This window comes from Cydia splendana, chromosome 9, assembly GCF_910591565.1.
Source record: "Cydia splendana chromosome 9, ilCydSple1.2, whole genome shotgun sequence".
Taxonomy (NCBI): domain Eukaryota; kingdom Metazoa; phylum Arthropoda; class Insecta; order Lepidoptera; family Tortricidae; genus Cydia; species Cydia splendana.
Genome location: NC_085968.1, coordinates 6983409 through 6995858, shown reverse-complemented (window position 1 = coordinate 6995858; position 12450 = coordinate 6983409). Strand labels below are relative to the sequence as shown.

The 12450-nt window shown below is 38.2% G+C and overlaps 2 protein-coding genes across 2 annotated transcripts in view; both read left to right on the top strand.

Moving 5' to 3' along the window:
- The window catches only part of LOC134793461 (Golgi-associated PDZ and coiled-coil motif-containing protein-like), a 95449-nt gene extending 91655 nt beyond the window's left edge, over positions 1 to 3794 (top strand). The window contains exons 8-13 of the mRNA XM_063765037.1: positions 344 to 456; positions 1193 to 1288; positions 1674 to 1781; positions 2436 to 2590; positions 3027 to 3155; positions 3664 to 3794. Coding sequence (XP_063621107.1) covers positions 344 to 456; positions 1193 to 1288; positions 1674 to 1781; positions 2436 to 2590; positions 3027 to 3155; positions 3664 to 3752 — 690 coding nt within the window. The 3' untranslated portion in view covers positions 3753 to 3794. The remainder of the gene's footprint in view (positions 1 to 343; positions 457 to 1192; positions 1289 to 1673; positions 1782 to 2435; positions 2591 to 3026; positions 3156 to 3663) is intronic.
- Positions 3795 to 9179: 5385 nt separating this feature from the next.
- On the top strand, positions 9180 to 12297 carry LOC134793460 (SH3 domain-binding glutamic acid-rich protein-like). The gene is made up of 4 exons (XM_063765036.1): positions 9180 to 9360; positions 9473 to 9676; positions 10285 to 10383; positions 10867 to 12297. Exons 1-4 carry the CDS (start codon positions 9316 to 9318, stop codon positions 11635 to 11637), a joined length of 1119 nt encoding a protein of 372 aa, XP_063621106.1. The 5' UTR covers positions 9180 to 9315; the 3' UTR covers positions 11638 to 12297.
- The last annotated feature ends 153 nt before the right edge of the window (positions 12298 to 12450 follow it).

Sequence of the window (12450 nt, the reverse complement as noted above, 5' to 3'; positions counted from 1 at the left end):
CTGACGACACCGGGCGATCGGAACGTTTTTAATAATATTGTATGCCCTCTTTTTAAGACGACCAAGAGATGGGTCCCGAATTTGGCACTTTTTGTTTGATGGGTCGTAGCCCAGTCAACTTTTGGAACCACTGCCTTAGATCAGAGCTTTTCTGCCAGATAGTGCTCTACTCTGCCTGCCGCCATCTTCTTTCTTGGGCTAATCTTATCCGAAATTAGGGGCCAGAACAAGATCTTGGTTCCGTCCCTACAATTTCGTTATTCAGTATACATTGATGAGTGTGAATCGTTGCGTGCCCTTTTTTTTTAATACATGATAATAATAATTGTGTGACGTGTCGCAGGCGTGCCACAAGGAGGCGGTGGCGGCGCTGCAGAGCGTGAAGGGCGACTGCGCGCTGTGCGTGCAGTTCATCGCGGCCGACGACGACGACCGCCTGTCCGACGACAACTACCGGTAACTGTCCCCGCTGCTCCGCTTTGAGCGGCAGATGAGCGCTGAGCGTAATATGCTTGCAACACGCTCTAGTTTAAAAAACCGTCCAAGTGCGAGTTGGACTCGCGCACAAAAAGTTCCTTACCATTACGCAAAAATCACGTTTATTTATTTTATTCTGTTTTTAGTATTTGTTGTTATAGCGGCAACAGAAATACATCATTTGTGAAAAGTTCAAAGTCTGCTGCTACTGCTATCACGGTTCACGGTCACGAGATACAGTCTGGTGACAGACAGACAGTCAGGCAGACGGACAGCGGAGTCTTAGTAATAGGGTCCTGTTTTTACCCTTTGGGTACGGAACCCTAAAAACTAATTTCGCATGGATTTTACACTTTTATTGCTGTGGAAAAAAGATACAACCGGTTTCATCGCTTCAATGGACATAAGATCGAGATCCGTTTTGCCATAGGATTAAAAAGACGAAGACAGATAAAAGTTCAAAATATTGTGTGAAATATTCCCATTTAACGAAAATATTTAACGAAAAGCGAAAAGGGTTCTATTTTATGAACATGACAGGGAGATGGGAGGTGACGGCACCAGAGAGGTGATGGACAAGGACCCGTATCTAAGGATCATGCATTTATTTTGCAACCACCAATTTGAACTTATGAATTGTCAATTTCTGGTGCCTGTCATCTGGTGCTTAGTGTCCGACACTGGTGCTGGTGCGCTAACTGTGTTGTTGGTGCAGGTTTCCCCTGTACCCCGAGGACGGGGAGGTGTTCGGCGCGGAGGGCGACGGCTCCGGCGCCACGCCCACCGCGCCCCGGACCCCGGACTATGACAGGTAACTTTACCTTAGTAGCTTCATAATCCTACTGGACGTTACACGAACAAGCTTATCACAGATAATAGCATGTTCTACTATTTATGAAAAAAAAAAACAGAGCAAAGCAAATTATTTATGTTCGATGAAATCGGGCCAATCTAACATGAATTAAGAGTGTGGAAGTGACTCAAATGACATCGTAACGTCAAATATCTATGAAAATATGACATTTATATTGGCACTTCCACACCTTATCCCTTCAAATTATGTGCGTAGTTAGCTTATACGGACATTACCTATGAAACATTATTTTAATATTGAACTTTAAAGATTCATTATTTTATTATGTGGTGCTGTGATTGTCAAACGTTTACAATAATGAGGACTGGCGTTCTTCACACAGGCCTCACTCCGCGGCCGGCTCGACAGACTCGCGCTCGCCGCGGCCGCACTACCCCGAGTACAACAACATCAACAACAACTTGTCCATACTCGACATGGACGACGACAGGTGGGTCGCTTTATAACGCTATACACACTGTGACTCGATTCAGATTATTTTTCGAAGATGCGACTCGATTTAGATTGTGAGGGATCTTAATCAGCGACATTTACCCTCCAAATGGGCTAGTTTCATATAGAGTAAAGTCAGCTAGTCTTTGTGATGTTCAACCGATTTGTTAAAGAAATCACTAGGAAAAATGTGGAGACATGTAAGAGGAAAGGTAAACCAAGGAAAAGGTGGGTGGACTGTGTGCGAAACGATATGAAAATAAAGGATGTGAATGATGAGATAACAGGAGACGGAGTAGTTAGTACCTATGAAAAAAGATTGTTCCGTCAACCCCAACTAAACTAGGAGAAGCGAATTAATTTGACTTCATGACTCTTGTAAAACAGTTTCAATACACCTTATAAAACGAAGTCCCCGCCGCGTCTTTCTGTCTGTATGTTTGCAATAAACTCAAAAACTACAGAACGGATTTTGATGCGATTTTCACCTATCCATAGACTCCATAGAGTGATTCTTGAGGATAAAGGTTTAAGTGTTAAGTGTATTATAATTTGTAAAGGTTTTGTGTAACCCGTGCGAAGCCGGGGCGGGTCGATAGTATATTTATATAGGAAACTTTGCACTCGCCATTATAATAATGTGACGTTGCAGCATCCGCATCTCTGCCGACGGGCGGGCGGGGCGGTTGGGGCGCGGCGGGTACGGCGCGCTGGCGTCCGCGTCCGCGTCGGCCGACTCCACGCCCGTGCACCAGCGCCGCCAGCCCACCAAGAAGAAACGCAAGCCACAGGACTGGCGCACTAAAGGTGCCCATACATGATGTATTTGTCTCAGTAGGGGGTATTACTGCAATGATCTGCCGCCAGAGTGCAGCACTAGCACATATTGGAAACCAGATAATAACTTATACTTACATATTATGCCTTAAAACAGTTTTTTGATAATTGATGATAAATGATTAACGCGGTTGGTTTACAATTTTACACAGACTTACCGCTAAACACGAAAATCAAAATTTCGTTATCTGCCTCTCTATCGCTCGAATGTACAAGAAAGGCTGATAACGAAATTTCGATTTTCGTGTTTAGCGGTAGGCCCTCTGTTTGTGCTAGTAGCGCCCTCTATGCGAAGTTTTGCGTAATATATATTTGACTCCATATAAGTTGCGTACATTTTATACTTCTATAATATTTTTCGCTAAGAGTAGTCATTTAATATGTACTTTTAATTGAATGTTGGCAGGAGCTTACCACACGGTGGAGGACGCGCAGTCGTCGGACGAGAAGCCGGAGCCGCCGCCCGCGCCGGCGCCGCCGCCCGACACCAACGGCGCCGAAACTAAGAAGCGGGACGCGAAGCCATTCCGGATAGGTAAATGTTCAATGGGTGTCAAGAAATATATCAGTTTTTGACACAAGTACTACATTTATAGGTAATGGCGTTTGCACATTGTGCATGTAACATTCGCATGTTGGGGCCCATATGTGCGGGTATCGGGTAAGCGCATCGTGTTATGTAAATAATGAATATACAAAAAAAAATCGGTTAGAAAATATGCCAGTGTGAGTCAACGCGCGGCTGGAACTAGTAAAAGTGTGGGCTAATATAAAATATTCCCATTTCGCTTGCGCAAGCAGCTCACTCTAGCAAAGTATAAACACATGCGACCAACTGGTGCATCTAGATACAATGTAACACGCGCTAGCCGCATGCACACTGCACAGTTCGTAAGCGCCAATATCTGTTATTCGTACCGTTTTTGTACATTGACCACCAACAACTAACTAACCCTCATTCGATTATACTGCTCAATTTTCCGCTTCTCATGTTCCCGATTACCGCGAATCATATAAATGAAATAACATCACCTGTTGTTCAGGTTCGGCGCGGCGCGTGGAGGCGCTCGTGAACGGCGCGGGCGCGGGGCCGGCGGGCGACGGCGACCCCGACTTCGGCACGCCCGTCTGAACTGCCCCGCCACCTCCACGCATGCTATAGAAACTGCTTTCTTATGACGGTGGTTTCTGGCGGTCACGCTTAATGCGCGTTTCCTTGTGTTCCGTTCTGACAGATCGACGGTGTCGGCAGCTGTGTAGACTTGCCAAATTGGACGTAGGTAGTTATAGTTGAAATTTTTTTAAGCTGACCGTGTTTTTATGAGCTCTCGCAGTCCTGAACGGTAAACTTAATAAAAATCTAAAACGCACGAATAGTTCGATTCCGACCCACATTAAAATGCCATCGAAATTCATGACTAATGTTTTTACTTGTGGATTATACGTCCAAATTGTTTCTTTGTAGACGTATGTTGCAGGATTACTATATTATTTTTTTAACTGATTTCTAAAATGGAGCGTTTTGGTTGTTAGTTTCACCTATCTCTCATAAACGTATTGTAATAAAATGATGGATCCACAGATCGATGTTTTACGATTACTAAGTTTACGCCATGAATACCATCATAATTGTTATTTGTGTAGCGCAATTCTTGTAACGACAGTATGTAATTGTGAGAAGAAGAGTTAGGTACCAAACCAAAATTGACTGATTTTCTTATATTTTTTTTGCTGATCTATCATTTGATGAACTATCGTTTTTAAATGCACATTAAGCGTGACTGAAATGTGAAACCACGCAGACGCCGTATTGTTTTCGGTGCTTCATTTCGCAATAATTCTTACTTCCCATTAGCTCCATAGAACTGTTGAACTTAAGAAATAGAATTTTAACTTGTAATAATCTTAAGGCAAGTGATCTCTACGCTAGAATTGGGTATATTTTCAGTTTTAGAAGATTTTTGCACTGCCGAGTGACGAGGCCGACGGTCGACCAGAAATACAATGCGTTACGTGAACCTGGCGCCATCTGTTGCGGCTAATTCTAATTCGCTCATTTAGCTAACGTCATCATTCTATAGATGACCTCACCACAATCGGTGGTGCCAACAATCTGTAGAATACTTCGATATGAAATCAATCACATTATTTCACAGCGTGGCATACAATGCAAATCAAGCAATATTCCACTGCCTAGTAACAAGTGTGTCTTTTCAAAGACAAATAATTAGGAACATATTTTAAGCTAAAGCAATCGTATTTACATATTATGAAAAATATTTCCAAAAAAATACCAGTAGCGTACTGCAATAAAGAATGAATATACGGACTTATCGATATATCGATCGACCAGTCGGCAACGTTGCCGGTACATCGCGTACAAAGGGAATGTACTTACATTTTACAATCATAAGCAACTTGGTCATATCGTAACAGGGCGTTTTCAGAAATAAATATTGAAAACCTGATTCTTTCACATCTGGATGTTCTTGGGCTCATTCTACTCAGAATCGACAGCATTCTCCACCCCACCATTAAAAAAAAGATGTTCCAAAATGTCCATTCCATTACGTCACGTTTTAGTATGAAAATTTTTTTCACTTGTATGTGCGTGACGTAGTGGAATGTACAATTTTCATACAAATTTTTGGGACATTTTATTTTATCATCAGAATTGAATATGCTAGTGATTCTGAGTTGAAAGAACCCAAAAACACCCGGTGTTAAAACATCTGTGAGAATCGGGTTTTCGATACTTATCTCTGAAAACGCCCAACATTAATTTGAGCGAGTCACTGCCATACCAATATTAAGACCTCAGTCTAACCTACCGTTTTAAGGAAATGCGCAATAATTAACTTTCTAAATTATGCTTCACTTTTATAGTAAACTCGGTAGCGGTCACTCTGTCGCGGTATTCAAAAACAATACCTACTGAAGTTGTATATAGCTCATTATTGTCAATAAATTTTATAAAATAAAGGAGAATGTTCTCAGTTCAAATTTATTTATTTGTATATACAAACCAATTTTGTATTTACAAGCCAATGGGTTTTGTGATTGTAAGAAATTTCAATTTTTTTTTGTACTATGGTTCCAATTACATTTCTCAGGAATTACATTTTTTATTAAGTTTGATATGAGATTCTAATATGTACATTTTTCAAACATGCAATATTCACAGATTATTCTGACTTTGTTTTGTCTACCTATAATCTGTTTCTCTGTCTAACATTGCTCATTTGAAATCATGTGATCTCCTTAGCTGACGTCTAGTGGTTATGTTGATCTGACTCGAAATCCAGGGCTCCTATTCCTATAACATACCGAGCAAATCGCCTCAGGAGACCAATAGACTACCACAGACATTATAAAGAGTGAGTTTTCTTCCCCAGTATGATAACTGTTATATTACAAATACTAAGTACTTATAAAGAGTCCATAAATTTAACTGTTTACCGCATACAGAGCCATATATGGCGGATATGATATTCAACTCTATTGACAGCTATTAAAGTTCAAATTTAAACAAATATTTTTATTACATGCAGTAATTACATTTTACAACAACAGCCTGTTTTACATGTCCTAGTAGGTAAGTGATATTAAATCAAGATCACTTTTACACTGGCTCGCCTTATGATACGCGCGGTACCTACATATGCAGGGCATTTTACTGGGGTTCATTGCAAGAAAATGAAAAGCGAGTCTCCTTCTCTATTCTCAAAATATGGTTATAACATGCGATCAACTCTAGTATTTTGAGACTTGTAATATTAGGATTTTTCGAATAAATTACTTGTATAAAATAGTTTTGACGTATGTTTTGCACAAAGACTGCAGCGCTGCGCGCGGTCCGAACGCGTTCTAACAGCCGTATTCGAACAATGAGATACGTCAAATACTAGATATTGAAACGATATGGATTGGATATGTCAGTGTCAAACAAGTGTTAAAATTGACGTTTCTTCAAACAAAAACGTCACTTTTGACACTTGTTTGACACTGACATATCCAATCCATATCGTTTCAATATCTAGTATTTGACGTATCTCATTGTTCGAATACGGCTGTAATTTATTTGTTTGTATTATGACTTATATATATTTTCTATGAAATTGATCTCTTGCTTTCGGTATTCCGTTTTTATTTAAGAATATTTACATATTTTATGAGAGTTTATTTAAGTGTATATAGAATTAGGAAGTATGTTTTATTACAAATTATACCTATTCCACATTCTAAATAATTGTAGGTCATTATTTTACTGTAAGTATAAATTATTTTTAGTGGTTATGTCTTAAACGCCATAGCTTTTTTGTATTGAGATAAAAACATAAGTATATTAAGAACATATCACATACCATTGTTTAAATTTCCAAAAAAAAAACATAAGCTTCGGTGGCACGATGTCGTTTAACGTTGACATAAACTATTTTGTGGCTGTCGTACATAAAGAGAACTTACTAAAAGGAGACATAGAGTCAGACCAAGATAACTCTGCAGTGATTTTATAGCATAGGCGTGCAAGTGTTATTTAATCGTTAAATATAATTTCATAGAATTTTGACGTTTAAAATACCACTTGCAAGTCTGTGCTATAAAAATCACTGCAGAGTTATCTTGGTCTGATTCTATCTAAAGCCCGACCAGTAATGATCAATGTTAAGAGGGCGCTGTTATTCTCATGTATAGGGTGAAAAAAATAGTTCCAGTAAAATTCCGCAATATGGCGCGTGATCATATTATTATAGTCCTGTGCCCTGTTTATCAAAAGCTTGTAACTTGTAATACAAGTGGAAGTCCCTTTCTAACAAAAGCTGTCAAAAAGGGACTTCCACTTGATTACAAGTTACAAGCTCTTGATAAACAGGGCACTGGTCAAGCTTTCTATCTTTCATCAGTTATAAACGGCATCGTGCCAACCCTTCAGTTAGTGTTAAGCTGCAAACTAACAAATTAAAAGGCCCTAAAATGAAACAGATCTACCTGCAATGAAGAAATGCCAGTCATTTATTTTTTATCATAATACATAATATGTATGAATATATGATTTTATGTAAGGTAGATATACTGCAGTAGTACATTCCATGCGCTCGCGCTGCATTCCTATATGTTCCCACAAAATAGGGACTACCGCGAGCATCGATTTTTAAAAATGTTTTTTCTTTATCTAAGTAGGTACCTATATCGCTCTTACTGTATTTAATTTAAGTGACAAAGATGGCGATACTTACACTAAATTCGATGTTCACGTAGGTCCCAGCTCCGGATGTAAATGTTTACGGGACAATACGCCTATGATTCTGTATTAATTTTGTAATAAAATAATAAGAAAACTCTGTTGTAATTATTTAGCGACCTTGTTATTTTGGGCTCTCTTTGCATATACACGGTGGCTAAAAAATACCAAAACCTCCCTGGCGACGGGAATGCCGTTATTTTTTAGCCACTCTGTATACTTCTAGGTACCTATGGAAGAAATAACTCTAATCAAACTAATAATCAGCATCTCCCCTTTTGACTCTAGAAAGTTAATACGTATGTGTCGCTTAAGAGCCCATCAACGTGCACACTAGCGCCACTGCTAAATAATCGTGATTATTTAAATTTAACGACAGGTATTTAAAAAAGGGAGCCGCTACGTACTGTATTGTGTATTTAAGTACCGTCCAAAGTTAAAACGTCCGTTTTTGTTTTGAGTTCCTAGATCGACGAATCCAGCAACATAAAAACTAGTTTGATGTATTCATAAGGTACTTAAATACACAATACAGTACGTAGCGGCTCCCTTTTTTAAATACCTGTCGTTAAATTTAAATAATCACGATTATTTAGCAGTGGCGCTAATCTGCACGTTGATGGGCTCCATTCGACCGTCTCAGCAAATAGAGTGTGCGGAAAGAGAAGAGTCGTGCTCGTGAAGAAAGTGGTTCAAAAGAGGAACCTTGAGCTTTGCGAGTGTTTCTAGGCACGAGGGTTAAAAAAGCTTTGCAACATCTAATGAAACAAAAAATTCTACCATACACGAACGGGAGGAAAATATGACTCAACCACTCTAGACTAGAGGATAAAATGCAATTTTCATATAAATAATATTATACCATATTACCCAAAAAATGGTGAAGAAGAAGATTAAATTTGCTTCCTCTACTCACAGCAGAAGGGTTTAACCTTTCGAATGCCGGAACGCAGGTCCACGTTAGTAGGTATTAATTAATTAGAATTCAATATTTACTGCGCGGATCTACGTTCCGGCATTCAAGAGAAATCCGTGAGAAAGTTTTCCGAGTCTTGAATTTTATGGCATCGAATTATTCGAAATGTCTTGATACATTTTTAGGCTGCAGTAAAATTACGTAGAACGGATCGTGTCACACCGTTCAAGTAGCAGCAAATGTCGCTCTGGAGATGACAGCTGTAAAAAAAATCTCGTTACCATCTTTTGAAATACGTTCAATAATGGTACTTATGTATATGTTAATAAAGTCGTTTTCAGTTTGTTTATCACATGGGTACATTTGTGGTTCTTGAATCTGTGGAAGTGACTGATTGTGGGAAACGTCATAATTTCCCTTACTCTATGGACACATTTGGTAAAGTAAAACACGAATGGCCAAGCCTATTTTTTCGATTTAGTGTTATACGCTATTGTTTTTTATTATTATTTTAATCCTAAATATCAGATTACAATCATGGTTGTTAAAGTATACATTAGTGGTATTTCTGGAAACAAGGAGGTATGTTTAATATTAGAAAATTCCTGGGTTGGCCGGGCACTTTCTTCGACTTTTTCGCTAAGCTGATTCATATAATAATTGTTTTTGATTACGTGACTCCATCAAATTCCAGGTGAAAAAGAGACAACAACGTGTCATGATGATATTGGATTCTAAAAACATTAAATATGACATCATTGACATCACGGAACCGGGAAGGGAAGCGGATAAAGACTTTATGCAAAACAAATCGACATCGAACGGAGGGACCGTGAGCGACCCCAACCCGCGGTCCCCGCTGCCTCCGCAGATCTTCAACGACGAGGAGTACTGCGGGGTCAGTCAACTAACTTTCTAATTGTTATCCTGTTTTCAAACACTTGTCAATCAGGAAAATATTACAGGAAACAATAACTCATAGCAATTATCAAACGCTACTACTGTGATAATAATGTTTGCTTGGTCAGAAATAATGCGTAAGTGTATGTAAACAACACTGGTGACCTTCAACTGAGAATTGCCAAATATAAATTGATTCCCTATGATCTTGGCTGTCACATAGCATTCCATAGAGCTACTCTAATCTCTTAAAACACATAAATAATCATTAGAATTTCTGAATGGGTGAATACTGAATTGCTGATGTGGAAGTAAGAACAAGTCCACTATAAAATTGGTTATTAATATTATCAATGATAAATAGACAAATTTATGCATCCCTTTTGTGATAATCTTACATGTTGTTTTAATGAATAAGACTGACTATTTAAAAACAATAAAATGGATTTATACTCAACCTATATTCTCAGGTGTGGATCTCCGCTAACCATTTCAACCCATAATTTTAATTTATCAAGGTTAATTTAATTAGTACCAGCTTTAACATCCTCTCTAAAAAGAAGTTCTTATTAGAACAAATGAACATCAATGTTATATTTGATACAGGATTATGACCAGTTTGACATGGCAAATGAAGTGGATACACTGGAGGTATTCTTGAAAGTGGAGCTTCCTCCAGAAGAGCCGCCAGCAGCGGAAGAAAAGGTAATGTACCCAGTATCAATTGCTTTGTTTTTGCGTGCATTTGGAACCCTTAGTTACATGATAAATTGATAGTGGAATACCATTGTTGAGCTTACCACATCTGATATGTGTGTGATTTTGTTAAATTGAATTAATAATGAATAATACCTTATGTATTTTGTTGCTAGAAGGTAACTATTTGTCAGTGAAAAATCAGCTTTGGAAGCGCAAAAAATTTAGGTTCTACAAATTATAGAAATTGGCTATAATTGAATGAACTCCGTTCAGTTCTGTAAATTATTTCAATTTGTGTCATAATAGGTATAAGTAATCAGATTAATAAGAAAACATCTTCAGATAAAATCTTGAATTAATTTTACAGATTTTCAATCCCAACAATGCAGTTGCCAATTTATTAATTCCATATCATAACTATAATCCCAATATACCTTACAAACCTGTCTAGAGAACTTGTGAAGAATGTGTTTTAAATTTGATTTATAGGTTGTGAATGGGGATGCTGAGAAAATTGAGAATGGAGATAGTAAGGCCTCCAAGGAGAACTCACAGGAAAGGGATACCAAATCTGCAGAAAAAGAGGGTGCACCAAAGGAAGGATCACAAGAGAAAGAAACACCCTCAGCCAAGGATGGAACTGCTTCAAAAGAAGGAACACCAGCACCTAAATCTAAAGAAGGTACTCCTGCTCCCAAGTCTAAAGAAGGTACTCCTGCTCCCAAGTCTAAAGAAGGTACACCAGCACCTAAGTCTAAGGAAGGTACTCCTGCCCCTAAATCTAAGGAAGGTACACCTGCCCCCAAGTCTAAAGAAGGTACACCAGCACCTAAGTCTAAAGAAGGTACTCCTGCCCCTAAATCTAAGGAAGGTACACCTGCCCCCAAGTCTAAAGAAGGTGCACCAGCACCTAAGTCTAAAGAAGGTACACCTGCCCCCAAGTCCAAGGAAGGTACACCAGCACCCAAGTCTAAAGAAGGTACTCCTGCCCCTAAGTCTAAGGAAGGTACACCTGCTGCAGATGCCTCGAGGGAAGCTTCACAAGAAAGACAATCTGTTGAAAAGGAGGCACCAGTTGAAGAAACAAAGGCATCTGATGTGGAGTCTGCAGTTAAATCCTCAAAAGAAAGTACACCGCAAAGGGAAAATGGTTCTGTGGGGTCTCGTGAACAATCTCAAGATAAAGATGAGGGTGTGGTGAAGAAGACTAACCCTTCTGAGGCTTTGATCGAGAGTGAGCAGGCGGCCGCTGCGGAGTGAATGACTGGTTATATTTACTGCTTCTCAGCTCAAATTAAGCCCCTCTTAGCACTAAGCGAGCGTATCCATTAAGTCTATTCTGTTATTTATGGTGCATCATTCACTTCTTTGGCATAATTTAGTCATTGTATATAATGCGAAGAAGTTTTCGTTGAGAACTTGTGTTGTGGCGATGTATAGAGTATCATGTTAACAATGAAGTGGCCTATTATCGTAATCATTAGATTTATAACTCATTTTAATGAAGTTAATCATTAAGAAATCTATTTAACAAATTTATCCTTCAATTAAGGCTTGTATTATTTTAAAGTATTAATATTTCTTTTTTATTTTTACACATTAACTAAAAATGGATTTGTATTCAAATTTTAAAAATATTTTATTTACTGATGTAAGTATTTTACTAATAAGATTGATCTTTTATTAGGATTTTAGGTATCCTTTTTGTAAGACATCCTGCCGATTTTTAAGTTCATTCGTCTTGCCATGATTATATTGACGATGACATTTTGCTAGAGTATTAAATAATGTATTTATAAAGTAAAAAATGCAGTGTTTATTTTGCAAAAACTGTTCATGACAAGATTATTTCATTAATGTTTTATTATTAAAGACAGTTTTTAACTAATTTTTCATATGAATTATATAAATTACTATATATTGTTGTGCTTTCATTTCAAGATCGGAAACTCATTTTTCATTGCGTGGAATTCTGAAAGCTGACATAATTTGACGTTTCAGGGATAGTAAACATTTTTTGAATGAAAATATTATTGACAATTGTTTTTATATGAAGTTAATATTTTCTTTCAT

Bases quoted from the DNA above. Each gene is read 5' to 3' on its own strand.
- LOC134793460 (XM_063765036.1), top strand. From the start codon at position 9,316: ATGGTTGTTAAAGTATACATTAGTGGTATTTCTGGAAACAAGGAG. The intron at 9,677-10,284 runs GTCAGTCAACTA...TATTTGATACAG, and splicing joins ACGACGAGGAGTACTGCGGG to GATTATGACCAGTTTGACAT. The intron at 10,384-10,866 runs GTAATGTACCCA...TTTGATTTATAG, and splicing joins CGCCAGCAGCGGAAGAAAAG to GTTGTGAATGGGGATGCTGA.